The sequence below is a fragment of the Rhipicephalus microplus genome, unplaced genomic scaffold, assembly GCF_043290135.1.
Source record: "Rhipicephalus microplus isolate Deutch F79 unplaced genomic scaffold, USDA_Rmic scaffold_189, whole genome shotgun sequence".
Taxonomy (NCBI): Eukaryota; Metazoa; Arthropoda; class Arachnida; order Ixodida; family Ixodidae; genus Rhipicephalus; species Rhipicephalus microplus.
In genome coordinates this window covers 139,065-157,762 of record NW_027464760.1, presented here as the reverse complement: position 1 = coordinate 157,762, position 18,698 = coordinate 139,065, and the positions used below count along the sequence as shown (strand labels likewise).

At 48.9% G+C, this 18,698-nt stretch overlaps 1 protein-coding gene across 1 annotated transcript; it reads left to right on the top strand.

Moving 5' to 3' along the window:
- The first annotated feature begins 8,664 nt into the window (after positions 1 to 8,664).
- LOC142791805 (chitotriosidase-1-like) lies at positions 8,665 to 18,399 on the top strand. The gene is made up of 7 exons (XM_075885550.1): positions 8,665 to 8,949; positions 9,992 to 10,244; positions 10,570 to 10,618; positions 12,772 to 13,180; positions 14,100 to 14,417; positions 16,703 to 16,878; positions 17,433 to 18,399. The coding sequence occupies exons 1-7, from the start codon at positions 8,665 to 8,667 to the stop codon at positions 17,932 to 17,934; spliced, it is 1,992 nt and encodes a 663-aa protein (XP_075741665.1). The 3' UTR covers positions 17,935 to 18,399.
- Positions 18,400 to 18,698: the final 299 nt, after the last annotated feature.

Genomic DNA, 18,698 nt, shown 5'->3' with positions numbered 1-18,698 from the left:
CGACGATAGTTATAGCGCGAGAACAAAACGACGACACAGAGACGTGTCTTCGTGTCCTTCTTGTCTCTGTGTCATCGTTTTGTTCTCGCACTATAACTATCGTCAAGCATATCCACGGAGTGAATGATGGAGAGTGGGCCGAAGCATCCATCCGTCCACTCGTTCTTGCTTCCGTCCGTCCATGCGTGCGCCTATGTGGCCGCCCGTGCGTCCGTCCGCCCGTCCGTGCGTGCGTCTGTTCGTGCGTCCGCACGTCCATCTGTGCGTCCGTCCCTGCGTTCGTCCATGCATCCGCTCCTGCGTCCGTTCATGCGTCCATCCGTCCGTGCAACCATCCGCGCGTCCGTCTATGCATCTGTCTGTGTGTCCGTTCGTCCACCTATTCAACACTCCAAGTACTACCATCTTGCATCTTTTCATCATATATTCCTCATATAGAAGCATTGCCATCCAGCGGACATTTCAAGGACTGAACGAGAGGAGGCACACGCACACTTTCTTACGGCTTGAGCTTCGTGTCTACTTCCAACCTTTAACCACCTCGAGTTCATGGTATATACTATTTCACTATATTCATGGCACTGCGGCCCAACGCTCGCTAAACCTTTCTAAAACATAGGAGGTTACGCTCAGCAAGTATAACGTAGCAACCCTTTCTTGTCTTCTGTGCGTTGTTGAACAATAAGAAATTCGCAGAGTGCGTGTTAACTTAAAGCCCAATTCTCCTGTCTCTCATTCCCCCTTAGCAGCCATTGGAATGTACATTGAGCACTATCTTTTATTGTTAAACAACGCACAGAAGAAATCTCTCACCGACACCACCTTGGAGGTCAAAATGTGATTATGGTTACACACTACGACTGCTACTACGACTACGAGTAACGAACGGGAGCCGCTATAAGGAGCTTCGGCGTTCCAGTCTTCAACGCGGTCAGCGTTCCGGCGGCGTTGCTCCCGGGTGTCCACTCGCGACTTTGCCAGCCAGTTTTTTCGAGGCCTGATCTCATCGTCGTCGGCCCCTGCTGGCACCAGCGAGGATGGCGTCAAGGCCTGCGGCACTCCCGCTCAAGGAGCACAGCTTTAACTTCACCGTCCCGCAGGGGACGGCGTCCGTCGACGAGATCATCGATGGCCTCGAAGACGTCATGGGGAGTGAAGGGGTGCTGTTCCTGCAACACCTCGGAGCTTCGAACTTCCTAGTTGCGGCTCGGTCGGCCGCACAAGCAACCAAGTTGATGGTGAACCAAGGATTCAAGTTACAAGGTCACAAGGTACAAGTGTAAGCAGTCGGGGCACCAAGCGTACAAGTCAGTGTGTTCCGCCTCCCGCCGTAGGTGTCAGATGCCGCAGTTATTTCAGCTCTTCAGCCATACAGAAAAGTGAAGGGTATCACATTTGTTACCTTTCAAAGGCATCAATCAACGTACACTGGTACCCGCATCGTCCGAATCGAGATGGCCAAGCCCACCCCAAACTTCCTATCAATTCAAGGTCACCGCGTGATGCTCGAGTATCGTGGTATGCGCAAAGTATGCGCGCGCTGCAGCAGAGAAGGTCATGTTGCGGCTACTTGCACAACACCCTTCTGTCAACGATGTGGCACCTTCGGCCATACATCTGAGGATTGTGTGTCCACGTGTAAGCGCTGTAGTGGGGGCCACGCGAGAAAGATTGCTTCCGTCCCAAGTCAAACGCAGACGCAGCGCAGAGCACCTCACAGTCACTGAAAGAATTCCCAGAACTTGGAGAGAGTGCGTCGAAGAGAACAACCCAAATTGGAACCTCCAAGCACATAGAGGTTTTGCAACGCAAAACAAAGCCACGGCCATAGAAGATTCCAAATTATTGGTATGAAGACAGCGCAACAGACACAGAATTCTTTGACGCCAAGACAGAAGACGCCAGCGGCGTTGATGCCGCGTCGCCATGCACAACGAGTGGCAACGATGTTTCTGCGCTGACTGGGGACACCGCAGCGTTGTCTTCTCCCACAACGTCGTCACAGGATCCCAGCAACACTGTGGAGACGCCGAGTGTGTCTGCTAAGTCTTCATCAGATGAACTCAAGGCCACAGAAAACGAACAATCCTCGAACGCATCACCGCTGGAGGAAGCGTCCCAAGCATCTCGGAGCGCTGGCCAACCGGGAAAATCGCTCTGACCTTCTGAGGCAACAGGTGCAAGTGACGAGCTCCATGAACGGCCACCTGTGGGCCTGGAAGGTAGCGTGAAGACGACGCCCACGAAAGAAGTAAAGACCACGTCTTCAAGGAAACCCAACACGCCTCGCACATACACTGTACATGCCCAAAAAGAAGCATCCAACAAGACATCCAGACATCGTAGGAGCCGGTCACCATCACGGAAATTAAGGAGTGACAGATTTTCGCAAGCCTCACGATCGGTATCTTTGTCTCCTGAAAATACGTGTTCTCCCGACAAGTTGTCTAGAGCTACAAACTCTCAGCGCTGCACCAAGCCTGGTAGTTCAAGCAGTGGAAGTGATGTCACCACCTCCGGAACATCCAAAAAGCCCCGAGTGGATTCGCCAAACCGAGATCCATCACCTGATGCGGGTGAGGACTCAATGTTTTTTTTTTAATTTGTGCTGCCCACAGCCATTCTTCCCGCTTCCTGTTGTCTTTACTGTTGCAATGCTTGCTTCCCAGCCGTACAACCACTATGCATTTGTTGTCTCTGATGCATTCAAACTGTTTAGTATTCCATATGTTATTGTCATTCACGATGAAACCTTCATGTGCCGATTTGTGAGATCTATGCTGTGGTGGCTATGCCCTGTTACAGTAATTGCATCATGTGAGTTACGTTGCATGCTGCGTGTACTATTTCTGTTATTATTGGTGTCGCTTACTGGGTCTGTTCTATCTGTTCGCGTGAGTAAATCTCAGCGCCAGTCCTTCGAGTATCATCACGTTGACTTCATCCACAATGCCGCTTGACACAAAAGAAGCCGTGCCGTCCACTTACGCATCGCTGTTAACAAAAGGGGAATAACGATTGTTTCGTTTCCCCCAAATTTATTTTAAATGGATAGACTATCTTTCATGACTTTCAACGTTCATGGTTTCAACGATCTTGTAACAGAACAGGAGATAATGAACCTTGTGCGCTCGCTCGGGGTCGACGTGCTTTTCCTGCAACTTTCGAACGCGGCACGACATCATGACCTTCCGTACTTCTTCTCCTTAACGCAGATGCAGTCGCATGGCACCGGTGTCGTGTTTCTCAATCCGAGGTTCAGGCGGGGTGCGCATTGCCTCTTCGATGCAGAAGGCCGCGTTATTGCGGTGGACATGTGGATAAACGACTAGAAAATCCGATTCACCAACTTTTACGCGCCCGTGAATAGGTCTCTTGCCAATGAATTTTTTAGAGGTGCCAGGTCATTCCTCCTAAATTCAGCACCATGCGTGTTGTTAGGTGATTTCAACCGTGTTTTTGATTCAATTCGAGATGTCCGAGGCCCTCGTCAAGGACAAAGCACATGCCATTCGAAAGAGTTGCAGAAAATATGTAGAGAGTTGAAGCTGGTCGATGCATGGACAACGCTTCACGGGAACACCTTTGGAGCCACGCGCGTTCAGGGTACGTTTCAGAGCAGAATTGACAGAGTCTATATCCATAACGAGCTCGTTGAAAATTTAGAGACATGCGATGTCATTTCTTTAGCGCCTGGGCAACGCGAGCTCAGCGACCACATGCCAGTGCTGTTCACCTTGAAGGCCCAGCTGGGAAGGCATAGCTCCAAGTTGTGGCGAATGGATTCATCAATTTTAAATGATGAAGTTTCGGTATCTGAATTGCGCATGAATATCTATGCGTCTTTGGAAGACACACCACAAATTACGCGGATAGCATGGGATCTCTTGAAGGCCAGATGGCGTGTGATTGCGCAAGAGGACGGGAAAATGCGCCATGCACGTCTAACATCACAAATGAATGAAACAATGAGGCGTAATCAAATCTTTGAGCACGCAGGTAATCTGACCGGTGCAATTCAGGAGTACATTGCGGCTAAAAAGGCTAAATACGACCTCTTGTTGAGGGCAACGTCCGGGGCTTTTAAACGCGCAGAGGAACTGCACCTGCCTACGGATGAACTAGGTAACTTGGCATACGCACAGCGAGTAGGGGTAAGGAAACACCAGCCAAGTATTATCGGTGCAGCACGGACAGAGTGTGGGAGCATCGCCACATATATCAAATCAATCGAGGAGGTCTTTATGGCGCATTTTGAAAGGCTCTCTTCTGCAGATCATCTCTCCAAAGACAGCAACCAGCATCAAAGAATCGCAGAATTTTGCGAAGGCTTGCCCACGCTGTGTCCTGAGGCGTCTGATATGCTCTGCGCTTAGGCGACGAAAGATGAAGTTTGGCAAGCCTTGAGGAAAATGAACACTACCACGGCTCCAGGTCGAGACGGAATACTGACGGGGTTTTATATAACTTTCTTCTACATCCTAGGCGACGCACTTACTGACATGGTTAACGGGTTCATTGTTGATGGGCAAAAACCGAGGTCTTTCAGTGAGGGCTGTGTAGTATTGCTGCCAAAGGAGGGCATGGATCCTGACGATCCACGGTCATGGAGGCCGATTACCCTCCTTAACACGGTCTACAAACTCGTAGCTATGGTCCTTGGCTTGAGGCTAAAACCTTTTCTGCCCGATAAAGTGTCACCCACGCAAACGTGTGCAATGCCGGGTAAATCAATTTTTCGAACACTTACTGTGATAAGGGATTTGTTCTACTATGCCAACGCCAAAAAAGTTACCGGTGCTTTCGTGTCATTGGATCAAGCTAAGGCCTTTGACAGGGTCGAAAATGACTACCTATACTGCGTACTTAGAAAGTTTGGTTTGCCTGTGCAGTACGTTCGCTGTATAAAGCTTCTATACACCAACATGACCAGCCGACTTCTCATCAACGGCATGAAAACAGCAAGCTTTCCACTAACAAGAGGTGTTCGCCAGGGATGCCCAATCGTACCAGTGCTCTTCGTTCTTTGCATAGATCCTCTCCTTAGGAAAGTGGTTAAGTGCCCTAATATTCTGGGCTTTCCAATGACAGGTCTGGAGTCAGCATCACCGCTTATGCGGATGACATCTTTGTGTTCGTGCGAACCCAAGCCAGTTACCGCGCTTTCTTGGAGCTGTTCGAGGAGTATGAGTGCTTTCCCGAATGCGGAAAAAAGCAAACCCCTTCGTTTCGGTAGCTACCACGGCTCTTTGCTGGGTGGTATTCAATACGTGGGTGTCGTAAAAGTCCTCGAAGTATACTTTCAAGACGGGGAGGTGGCCAAAAGAAATTGGGAGGACGCCGTGCATCGAGCCACGCAGGTCTTCGCGTACTATGCCACTGACTTAAATTTGTCACTTGACGCCAAAGTGACGGTGGTGAAAACCAAAGCATACGCATATGCTTTTTATATCGGGCACATTGCACTCATACCCAAACTTTTTGCGAGCCGCCTTGCGTCATTGGTTGGAGCCTTCCTATGGGACGAGATGACACGAAAAGTTCAACAAAAGTTCCTGAAGCTCCCAAAAAGTTGTGGAGGACTCAGCCTGCCAGATGTTGCGACATTCACAAAGGCACTTGCAGCTAAAACAGTTCACAAATTGTTTCAGGACAATGACTATCCTGGCCGTAGCTCATTGCTATATTGGACCGGAACTCTTGGAGCCGCATTCCCGTCGGGAAGGTACCGGGGACCTCAAGCAGAACACCCACATGCCTTTTATAAGGCAGCAGAGGGCCTCAAGCGTTCGGTTGACGGCGACGCCACCGAAGAATACTTTGCAAAGCTCGCAGCCGCACGCATTAGCGAAATGTTAATCAGTCGCTCAATTACTCACGAGGAAAAACAGAGATGGAGGCCCAGCAAGTGGAATAAATGGCGCAACAACCACGTACCGGAAATAGAAAATTGGCTGCGGCGATGGGACGCGTTGCCCACTTGTCAGAGACTGTTGAAGTGAGGCGTCGTTCCCAATGACCACTGCCCCAACTGCGGGAAAAGAGAAACGATCCGCCACACGATGTTTGGATGCGTAGCGGCCAAAGGCGTGTGGCACGTCGTGTGTCGTCAATTCGGAGTGTCGATTCCTTCGAGCCAATGGCGCAGAAGGGGCTTATTTGAACAACTCATACTGTAAGTCACAATGTTAGTCTTGTGGCGTCGCCGCTGTATGGCCGCAGCATGGCGACGACCCCAACGGGCTGCATACCCAGAGTTACAGAAGATTAGAATGATCATGGCTTGGTACCTTACTGAACAGATAGAAACTCAGGGTGAAGAAGCATTTATCAGAAGGTGGCATACGCGTTTTTTTTTTTGGAGTTTCGAACGGGAATATTGAACTTCCTTTACTGCCGTTTTAACTCGGCAGAAAAAATTGCTTCTCGTCGCACGTAATATGTGAATCTGTTCCAATTTACTGTTTTTTGCGTTTCTTTTCTCTTTGTTTTCTTGAGTCATTCGTGATTTGTGAGAATATTGGAAGTGCTGTATGTTACATCCTGTCTATGTTCTCTTGTTTGTACACGCCCGTGAAGTGATTTTGTTACACCAGGCAGTTGTACTCACCTGAAAGTGGTTACCAGTTTGCAATAAACTTCCCTGTTTCGCCCCTAAAATGACAGCATATGCCACGGAGCGAGTTATGATGAGTAGGGCCAATCGTCCGTCCATCTGTCTGTCCACTTCTATCACACTAGAGCACGCATCGGACGGACGCTTAGCCCCTTCATCATTCACTCCGTGGATGTGCTGGCTACGCAGGGTGGAAGGACGACCGAGCAGGTGATGCTATAAGGAACTTCGCCCTTAAAATTACATCTCCCACTAAAGGGAACCACTCGTAGCATGCCCGATGCTAACGCGTCCTTGCAAGTGGAGCACACCATGAATTCGCTGTTATTTCTTTTGCTGTTATAGTTGTCCTGAACTTTTGGAGCACGTCACTCGGGTGCATCGCCACGCCACGTGGGAACGCACGTGGGTTCATTGCGCGTCTGCAGAATCTCGTTCCCCGACGTCATCACGTGATTGCTGGGAGAGTGCAAGGGGGAGAGGCCATGGCGTCTTACCAAGCCCCTTACACAGGCTGGAATGCGCTAGCGCGTGAGGGCAGTGATTGGACCACCTATTGCGCATGCGCAGTAATGGCGGTCACGCCGCACACCGGATTGAAGTCCACCATAAGCTGCTTCGCACCTAATATTGATCATTACCCGCAACCATGGACTATAGTGGTTATGATGCTCGAGTGCTGGTCCGAGAGTTGTGAAGTTGAATCCTGGCCGCGACGACCATATTTCGATAGAGGCGAAGTGCTAGAAGCCGTGTACTTAGATATGGGCGCGCGCTAAAGAACACCAGGGGGTCGTCATTTCTGGAGCCCTCCATAACGGCAACCCTCATTATAATGTCGTAGTTTTGGGACGTAAAAACCCAACAGATATTATTAAATACCAAGGAGGATTAGAAAGAAATTGCTGGAGTGGAAGCTCCCGCAATGCCTTGCAAGCAGAAGAGAAGCCAGCTTTGGACTCGCTTGCTGGATTCTGTGCCGACTGGTTGTGCCCTCGCGATCTCCGACGTCAGCGTAGCTCTGCCCGAATGGGCTCGCCCTACGTCATCTCCTGACGCCGACGACCTTCGACGACAGTGTAACTCTGACCGACTGGACTTGCTATACGCCAACTACTGACGCCGACAAGAGCTCTCGCAAGTGGTGCCCCGTCCTTGGACTCCTTTGACCGTGTTTCCATCTTTCCTATCTCTCCTATCCCCTCGATATGTTGTCACGCTCGCTCTCTGGCATACTGTTTCCCTCTCTTTCTACACCTTTATTCCTATCCTTTTAATCCCTCCCAAACCCCATCTCTTGTGAGCTACTGTTGAGGTGTCGCTCCCTGAAGCAGACAGTTACGGGGCTTACTTTTGTCTTCCTTTCTCTCTCAGAACCACTTAGTAGAAGCCAGCTTTTACCACAGCCAAGATGGCGGAAGCATGCTCTTTTCTGGTAGTGTCCACTTAATGATCAAGTGGCTTTGATATGTTAAGGTGAATGCTAAGTTAGTTTTACATTAAAAGGTAATTGTTCCCGACGAAATAACACACAGAAATGAGTATGGGTGACTGAATCTTCAAAGAGCTTTGCCTCTAATTATAGGCAAAATCAGTAACACTTAGTAGGACGCACTTGGAGCCCCATGTGACCGGAAAAAGTTTTCATATCAAACTCGTTGGGCGTGCGAGGGAAACGCTCCGTTCATAACGGTACAGTGTCTAGAAATATACTATTACTAGACACTGCAATAACGGTGATACTTTATCATACCCCTAGTAAGATGGCAGCCGCAGCCACCGTCTTGCCGTAGGCACGGCTTCATTCTTGGGCAATAATTTCCACCTGTACATTTTTTTATAGTCCTTTTTGTCAAAGACGGCTCTTCATCGTTACCATAACCAATTCCTTACAATGAGAGTGCGCGTTCGTCGTCGACGTTGACATTCTCGGGGGTCACGCGCTTATGGGAGCACGAGCACAAAGAAGAAGAGGACGCCGTTGGCCAGCGGCAGGTTTCGACGCGTCGTTCCACGGAGTCTTAGTCAAAAGCTGCTGACCACGAGAAATGCCGAGGACGCACCACAGAATCCTGCCGAAGCGCACACGCGGAAGACTCCACGTTGAGAGTTCTCACGTCGACACGACCACTGCGCCCGAGACCGACGTCTACGACTTTGACGACAGCTCGGACTCAAGCCGCTGTCGCGCAGGGGATGGTGACGACGACGTCCTGCGCTCCCAGCCAACGACCATCGACAGCCAGTTCACTACGGAGGCCACGCTGGGCACCCACGATCCACCGCAACGGCGCGTCATGGAGTTGGAGAGCCAGCTGGAAGATTCCGCTGACGTAAGGCAATAAAACGCGACTCCCTAAATGTAACTACGACGCATGGTCGCTGTTGTTCAGCGTTCAGCTATAACACTCATGTCAACTGGGCCATTTTAGCGTCATTACTTTTAAGACTGTCAAATGGTAATGCAATATTCGTGCAAAAACGATACCCATTGAGTCTAAAATAAAATAAGTTCGTTCAAACAGATACTCTGTGGAAGCGCTTTATAAGAGCTTTTATACCGAAATGTAAGACTGCTCACATTGCAGATGCAAGGGCATTAAAAATATCCTTGTCGGTATTATTCCTTTACACCAATCGAAAGAAACTTGCGCCCTTTGGCACTCGTCTTCTTAGCGAACGACAGTCGTCATCCACAGTGCTCACATTTATTTCCCTTATCGCTGCGTGCCCAATAGTCTGTCACAAATGGCAGGCAAATTAGTAGTCTGAAACCTCATTATTAATAAAAGGCATTGAGCGCTCAACGGTAAAGAAAGTGAGTGTATACGGAGAAATCCTGATGGTAATTAGCGAGTTTTCGAATAGCGTACGCAAGAGCCATTTGTTCTGGTCGCTGCCACTGCGAATGTGTCATAACGCTAACCGCCGTTAGCGTTTGTGGTCCACCCACAAAGATCTTTCGAAATAGCATTCGGTCCGCAAAGTCTCTTTGCGGTGGCTTGAGCAAGCGTCAGCGTTTGCTGGGGACAAACACTGATCGGTAACTCTTTTGGTACCCTTAAGTAATCCTACGCCCGCAAAGCCCGCTAACTTAACGTACGCTATTAGAAAACTTTCTAATGTTTAAGGACAACATGGGTCACTAATGGTTTCAGAGTTTTCAGGACACAAAATGTATACCTTCATACACCCTGTATGCGTACATTATGGGCAGGCTTTTTCCTTAGTGGAGTTAGTACGGTTGGAGCGCACGTAATATGGGGTACAAGTGCCCCCTTTTGCACCCCCTTGCTGGTACCCATGCATGCAAATATGTAAAGTACCTCCACCTTGCAGCAGCAATGATGCGTTGTGTCACGTTACCTGTTGCAGCAGCCGGGTACCTTGCACGGCGAAGGCTATTCGGCGAGACTAGCAAGTCTGGCCGCCACATTGCGGGAACAGCTTCATTTACGGCCGCGAGTGCACAATGTCGGGCCGACTGTTTTGTCCCGGAGAGACCGGCTGGTGTCGTTCGCACGCCGAAACAACACCAACCTGTTCACGACGTGCGTGGCTTTGACAACGGTGTTGCTGCTGTTACCCCTGTGCGTGCTCTACTACAAGGCGGGAACCATGGCCGCAGGTATTTAGGGCAATACAAAACAATATTGTTCCTGCCTACCTAAATCTCTGTTTAAATTACGCGCTCGTATTTCGAGAGTCATAAATCAGCAACCCTACAAATCACGAGAAAACACTGGAAGTAAATTTCTATATATACAACGTTCTAATGGGTCACTAACGGCACCCTATAGCTCACGTGTTACACGTGCGTTAGGGTGCCACGTATTAACCTTGTATCACATAAAAATATTGAAATAAATGCCTCAGCTCTCGCTTATATTCTCAATGGAAGAAGGCTGGCCTTCCGTAAACTTGCGAGTTGAAGCACTCACTCATTCATTCAGATTTAAACCCAACCAAGAATTTTGGTGAATCGAGCTGCGTTGAATTTTGGTGAGTGCGATGCTGGAAGACGAGTACAACAATATACAAACGGCGAAGCCAGATCTAAATTCCAGCACTACAATTCGGGACGACGCCATCGTCATTTTAAAGGGACCCCGAAATACTTTTTCAAGTAAGTATGGAATGAACTGTCTGGAAGAGCTTAATGCTTCACGAATTAAACGGCGCAAAAAATTTTAAAATCCTGACGAAAGCACTGGGAGCTAAGCAGGGAGGGATGACAGGCGCAAAGAAAAACGTCACGCGCGCTTCGTGACCATCAGCACTTTGGCTTTTTAGGGGCGAAGCTCCCTATAACGCTACTTGTTCGTCCCTCGTAGCCGCTGTAGTATGTAACAAGTATAACATTTTGACTTCCGAGGTGGTGCCGGTGAGAGATTTCTTCTGTGCGTCGTTGAACAATACAAAACAATGCTTAATGTACATGCCAATGGCTGCTAATGAGGAAAGAGAAACAGGAGCATTCGGCTTTTAGTTAACGTGCACTCTGCGATCCCCACTAGCAACCATTGGCATGTACATTGAGCACTATCTGACAAGAAAGGGTTGCTACGTTATACTCGCTGGGTGTAACCTCCTTAGCTTTAGAAAGGTTTAGCGAGCGTTGAACCGCAGTGCCATGAATACAATGAACTTGTATATACCATGAATGAACTCGAGGTGGTTAAAAATGGGAAGTAGATACGAAGCGCAAGCCGTAAGAAAGTAAAAGCCGAATTCTCCTGTCTCTCCTTTCCCATTAGCAGCCATTGGCATGTACTTTGAGCACTATATAACAAGAAAGGGTGGCTACGTTATTCACCTTTTCATAAACGCCTCCCTGGGCGCCGCCATAGCCCTCCTTGGGCTGTGCAAATTGGCGCGTACCCTCGAAAATGCACTCGAAACGCTGCCCCCTTAGCCTTTGTACTCCCGCGCACAGCCCATCATGGCGGTGTTTTTTTTCCTTCCTGTGAAAATGTGTATACTCGCTGGGCGTAACCTCCTTGCTTTTAGAAAGGTTTAGCGAGCGTTGGGCCGCAGGACCATGAATACTAGTGAACTAGTATATACCATGAACTCGAGGTGGTCAAAGACGGGAAGTAGACCCGAACCGCAAGCCGTAAGGAAGTGTGCGTGTGCCACCTCTCGTTTAGTCCTTGGAATGTCCGCTGAATGGCGGTGCTTCTATGTGGGGAATATATGATGAAATGATGCGAGATGGTGGTACTTGGAGTGTTGAATAGATGGCCGAACAGACACACAGACAGATGCATGGATGGACGCATGAACGGACGCAGGGGTGGATGCATGGACGAACGCAGGGACGGACGCACAAACAGACGCACGCACGGACGGGCGGATGGACGCATGGACGGTCACACAGACGGACGCATGGACGGACGGAAGCAAGAACGAATGGACGGGCGAATGCTTCGCCCCACTCTCCAGCATTCACTCCGTGGATACGCTGCCAATTTTTTTCCCTTCGAATGCGAGGTTTTTTCGGTGTGATCGTGCGCGCACGCGTGGACAAGTCGCGGCCTCCCATGGCGATCTTTGTAAGGACCGAGCGCGCCATGTTCAAATCAGCCAATGCCTGATAGATGAGCTTACTACGAGTGATTTTTGGGCTTATTCCGTGATTTGTTGAGAGAAGAGAAAGCAATTTTCAGCTGACCGATAATTTATTGTGACTTCCAGGGCACGTGCTGCGATAGAATATTTGGCTCACAGGTTGTCGGAAGCCTCTACTACCGATCGGCAGCGCTCTCTGACCATACTCAAAAAGTGTGGCAGGGCCCCTTTAATGCCACACATTAAATTTCGTGTCGGGCCTAGAATAACTTGCTTAACTCAGAAAGGAATTGATATGCTGCGAATCAGGCCCGTAACCAGGAATAATTTTTGTTGGGAGGGCACTTGTTGAAGTCTTTGAGAATATTTATTATTACTTATGTCGGTAAAACATCCCCTTCCACTCATTTTTTTTTTGTCTTGCGGGGTCGAGGGCAGGCTGTAGCCCTCCCTCCTCCTGCTGCGAATGTCTGCTGGATGTGGGCGTTTGTTCTTTTAAGTTGTCCTCAAGCGCACTAAAACATGTGCATTCAGAGCCTGCTATTAATGACGATGTTAGATTTAATGGCAATATCTCCGTGAAGGCTATTTATCTGGCAAATCACTCACTCTGATGACATGTTTTATTTACCGGCAGGCATGCATCAGAAGGGGATGTTGTTCCCGAACGGCAGCCTCAGCATCAGCATCCAGCGGGGCTTCGACCCAGCCACTTGCAAGGACTTCCATCCGCTGGTGGACGGCAGTAGCGTGCACGCTTCGCCGCCTTCCATCGACGCGGAGGGCTTCGTGCCCTACCGCACCCGGGTCGTCAGCACGAACCCCATATTCTGCGTGTACCAGCACGACGTGTTTCTGCGTTTTCCCAAGCTGCACTACCGCGTGGTCGACGTGCCGGGCGCCTTCTGCACCCACCTCATCTACCACGCGGCCGGTGTCACGGCCGACGGCTCCATCTACAGCAAGGACCCCACGTTCGACGAGACGTACCAGGCAGGGACAGCCCGTGTTAAAACTGACAGTAAACTTAAGAAAGTGGGAGAATAGTCCGTCTAACTTGTATAGTCAGGTCGGCAAGCCAGTATTGTGTTTTCATAAAACTTTGAGCCAAAACAGGCGATGCACGACAACACATTTGTGAGTGAGTCTTTGTGTTGGCTGTTAACCTTATTCGTCATGCATCGTCTATATGTTAAAAGTTTTATGTGAAGTGTATAGATATGATGAATTCGGCGTACTTTAGATATAAAGTGTATGCGAGTGATAAGAGAGCTGTCGGCAAAGATAAGCAACTACGTGATTGTGTGAAACAAGGAAATCAGTACACATAGTGATAACTGGCACAACACATTATTACTTGTAGAATACTTTTTCTTTGGGCTAATTAAAATGGTATACTAAGATTGGTTTGAAAAGGCTGCAGCAAAACTGACGATAGGTAATCGTCGAGCCACAGCTTCCCGTAAGGTCTGCTGAAACATAAAACTGGGGTCACTTAATTGGTTAGCTGTATTGAATAACGTGATGACTCGTGTAGTTTCTAGATGTCACAGTGTACTACGTGAGTCATATGTAGCCTTGTCCTGCCTTACAGAGTGGAACCCGAGCTTATTACGTTCGGCCATGGTGGTCATGTGCTTATAATACTTCCCGGCCATGGCAGTCACATTTTCGATGGAGGTGAAGTGCTATTCAGGCTTGTGCACTTACATTTAGGCGCACGTTGTATAGAACCACAGGCGGTCGTAATTACTGTAGTCCTTCGCTGCAACGTCCTTCGTCAGGTGGATTGAGACTTAAATCTTGAGCTAGTATTATTTCTATATAAATAATTACGGGAACCAACGCGAAATTGAATGCGGCAGAGTAATCAGCAGAGTAGTTCCTAGCTTTGCTGCTCTCTTGAGCGCAGGGCTTCCGGCAGGCTGCAGAGCTGAAGGGCGTCTACACGCACCTGAAGGTGCTCCTGGCGCTGGGTGGCGGGCCCGACGAGCGGGACACCTTTCAGTTTTCCAGCGTGACCGGCCTCCTGAACAGGACGCGCGCTTTCGCCGACAAGGCCTACTGGTGGCTCGTCAACCGGGGATTCGACGGCCTCCACCTGGACTGGCGACAGCCCGGCGGCCACTGCGGATCCCCGGCCGACAAGCAGAACTTCCTCGTGTTAATCGAGACACTGCGCGAGCGTTTCGGGCTTCGCTACGTCATCACCGTCGGAGTGCCGTACCAGGTATATATAAGCGTTTCTCCATTCTTTGCACGAGGCCCCACAACAAGTATATACTTGGTTTGTGTCACAATGTTTGCCAAAAAGCTTTCACCCTTGGGATTTGACCTTCTATAATGACGATTTACGGGATTGCGGTATAAATGTTTTTTTAAGTTTCAAATGAACCATTTTTTTCAAGTGAAACATAAAAATGCCGTTTTTTTTTGTTGCTGTCAATATGGTCGAGCCTGATCCAACCATTTTTTTTATCAAGCTGCCCCTGTCACCAAAATACTTTAGGCCTATATTGTGACAAAAATTTATATTTCTCATTATTGTCAGCATTTAGGATAGATAAATATAGATAAGAACTCATTAGAGTCTCTTACTCATTATATTCGGTCTTGCACATTCACCATTTGGGCTTTAATTGGCTATGCGAAAAAGTCTAATTGGCAGGAAACAATAAATCAATATTTTGTGACAAAATCAACATCTTCATTGGGCTTTCGCCGATATACACCTGTGTTGCACAGACGTAATGGCGAAACTTTCAGGGCGAGGGCTGCTTCCAAGAAGCAGGCACAATAATGTGGACGGTCGGCAGAGTTTTGTTGATTCTTTGCACATGGGCCTTCGTAATATGCTTCAGCTCTTCTTCATCCTCATAGCTTCTTCTTTTCAGGTTAATCATTTCTTCATCAAGAAATATATCGGTGCCTAATGTTTTCAATTCAGTAGCCTTGCGCTGACGTTTCATGTGTGCCATCTCGGAGCTAAAGCCGGACATGACACCAAATGATACTATAGTGAAAACCTCAACAGGAAGTACGAATTGGCAGAAGGAAAGAAATATAGATTTAAGGGCACGTTTTCTTTGTTAGACACAGTCTTGATGATAACAGACAATGATGCCGAAGAAAGTATAGGGGATGCTATTAGGAATGATTGTAATGTAAATGTGATGAAAGAAACAGCGAGGCTCTTGTTCTGGCAGGCTTGATGCCTTCAGGTATATGTGAAGGATTATTGGTCAGGAAGAAACGCCAACAGGCAGAAAAGTGTGTTCGACACTCGCCGTCATAGCAGCAGGTGGCGTTGGCTGTTGTTTTCTCGCTTAAATGCACATATACACCCAATATACTGGTCGGAGGGATGACCGCCACTGTAGCTCTGTGGTTGATTGATTGATTGATTGATATGTGGGGTTTAACGTCCCTAAACCACCATATGATTATGAGAGACGCCGTAGTGGAGGGCTCCAGAAATTTCGACCACCCTGGGGTTCTTTAACGTGCACCCAAAGCTGAGCACACGGGCCTACAACATTTCCGCCTTCATCGGAAATGCAGCCGCCGCAGCCGGGATTCGAACCCGCGGCCTGCGGGTCAGCAGCCGAGTACCTTAGCCACTAGACCACCGCGGCGGGGCGGTGTAGCTCTGTGGTAACGTATTGGACGCGTTATTTGAAGGTCGCAGGTTCCGTTCTTGCCAGTGGCGAATACTTTCTTCACATTTACATGAATATACTAAAAAGACAATTCCCACACCGCACTTGGCATTATTGGCTGTTATTATAAGTAATAGACTGAAGGAAGTAGGAAAGTCTGCCTCTTACTCATTATATTCGGCCTTACTCATTCACCATGTCTTTCAGTAACTCGCCCAACAAAAAGTAATTGTGGAACGAAGCTACTATAGCAATGCAACTGGGGCACAAATGAAACAGATTGCATGCAGCCACGCTGGTTTATTTATTTATTTATTGTGCACACAATGATAGTTTAACGAATCTGGTTCAGTTTGATTCAAAGAGATAGGCAATTTCGCTCACTTTTAATCGAACCTGCTTTTCTCAGCTAACGTTACAATCGAAAATTGACGTATATTGATTACAGGTATTTCGAAAGAGAAAAATACATAGGGTTGTTTTACGCACTCTCGAAATTGAGCCCAGTTTCAGTTTCGGAATTTTGCTCTTCTAGAAAAAAAAACGCCACAATTTCCGTTACATGCATGTATATACTTAGGCACTGCCTCGCTAGTTATTCCAGGTCACGAAGGATAGGCGCATGGAGTGTAGCGCGCAGATTGGGGAAAAGATAATTGAAAGTTTTCGTCTGCTTTGTTTAGCAAATAAAGCTTCGTGGCTATAGTGCAGAAGTGTATTTGTTGTGAACGCGGACGCAATACATGAGTCTCATTGTTATCGGCCTTGGTGCGTGCGGAGCCGGGAACACTTCACACAGTGTCTTGCTGATAATTTGACTCAATCACTGATGCTAATTGTGATTTCGCGTCGGCAGGAGGAATATCGCCACCGCGGTTATCACCTGCCTGGAATAGCTGACCAGGCTGATTTCCTGCTGGCCACCACGCACGGCTTCCACGACGCCAGCGAGAAGTACGCGCAGTGTCCCAGCCCGTACACCACGCCGTCTAAAAACCAGACGACTGGCCGCTCCAAGATCAAAGCACCTGGGTAGCGTAAACATCACTCGCTCTCCATTTCAAAGACACAGTAATAATGCACTCTACCTTAGAAGATGAGGGGCATGCAAACACGAACTCAAGTGAAGAAAAAAAAATAATTTTCCTGTTCACCTGATTTTCTTTTGGTAAACCCTTGTAGTATATTTAATATTATCGCGTGGGCATTGTTCCCTGGGCTTGGCAAGGGGTGGCAGGGGGTGGCACACTGTGCCTGTGCCCTCCCCCTTACATTTTGTGTTCGCCAAGGAGTCAGAACAAAAAATGACCATTTCAAAGAATGCCCTCCCCGAAATAAAATAGATGCCCCCCCCCCCCACCCACACATCGGAAAAAAATTTCCGGCTACGCTCCTGGGGCTTATTGGCGCCTAATAGGAGGGAACTAGTAAGATATCCTCTACATGACGCACCAGCGCAGAGACTACGTTCAGCAGCGCAGCCAGGGGATTGCACAACAGGCCTGTGCCTACCTCCTCCCCCATAGAATTTTTATTCACTATGACATATAGAGTGCAGCTTCTCTCTCTCTCTCTCTCCGGCGCAGGAACAGCCCCACGATGCATGAAGTTATGCGTGCGCTAAAGTACGAAGTGCCGCGCGAGCACCGCCAGCGGCTGTGCTTCAGCGTCTCGCTCATGGGCCACCGGTGGACGCTGCGCTCGTCGGGCTCCTTCCACGCGGGCAGCGCCGCCAGCCGAGCGGGCCCGGCCGCCGGGGACAGCCAGGCCCGAGGCGTGCTCGAGTACCCGCTCGTGTGCCAGTACCTGCTGCGCGACAGCGTCGACCCGGACGGCATGTGTAGCTACGCTGTGCGCTTCCGCGACTGGGTCGCCTACGAGGGCGTTCAGTCACTTCCGATCAAGCTGTCGCGCATGCGCAGGGACATGGGCACGCCGGGCCTATGCGTCGCCGTCTGGGACCTTGCTTTCGACGACTTCCGAGGCGACTGCGGCAACTCGCGGTCGCCCTTACTCCGGGCCATACACAGGGCGCTCAGCTCGAGAAAGGTCTTCGTCATTCCGAGAGGCACCGCCGCCGGCAAATGACCATAGTCGTCTCAAGCCCCGGACGGCTACAAACGTTGTATGTCGTAACGACGTCATCGTTGTGCTCGCATTTGTGTAGCGAGCAAGTTCGCTTTTCCTCGTTTGCTAACGAACTTGGAAAAGTGGGTGCGTAGTTGTCAATTAAGCCATGCCCATCGAGGCCCCGTACCCCGTGTCAATTGTTTGATGAACCTGGTGCTCTGCTGCAATATATGGTGTACACATAAATGGTTAGAAAGGCGAGTTGGTTGAAGTTAATTTTGTTGAAAAAGCGCGTTACTGAATAAATTACGAGAGAAGGGCACATGAATTTAGAGCATGTCCTTTGCACCACTTTTCTCGCCCCTCGTTCAATAAGGCACTTTTCCGTCGAAATAAACTTCAACAGCTTCAACCAACTCGCCCACCTTACATCTTATTTTCGAAATTGATGAGGTGTTACGCATACGCGTGTCTTTATCACCCAAGGCGGAACAATTATAGAGTACTAAGAATGCAGGACTACGCAGCGATTGTGAGCAATTTCAAATCGAATTGCTTCGCTTTGTTTTAGCTGTTCAATTTGGTCGCTAACCAAATGGAAAGAGCACGCACACGTGGGCACATCCTATAGTCGTCAAATGCAGTAGCCATGGACCAAGCGTACGACCTCTGAGCAAGTAAAATAATTGCGAGTAGTTTTTAACTCGCTGCCGCCGACTGCCTTCGCATGCTGGTAACGCCGACTTCTTCAGGTAAGAAAAATCGACAAGGCTGTGGTTTGA

Coding starts and splice junctions, on each gene's coding strand:
- LOC142791805 (XM_075885550.1), top strand. CDS start 8,665: ATGCCGAGGACGCACCACAGAATCCTGCCGAAGCGCACACGCGGAAGA. Junction 8,950..9,991: donor AGCTGGAAGATTCCGCTGAC/GTAAGGCAATAA, acceptor TACCTGTTGCAG/CAGCCGGGTACCTTGCACGG. Junction 16,879..17,432: donor TCCAAGATCAAAGCACCTGG/GTAGCGTAAACA, acceptor TCTCCGGCGCAG/GAACAGCCCCACGATGCATG.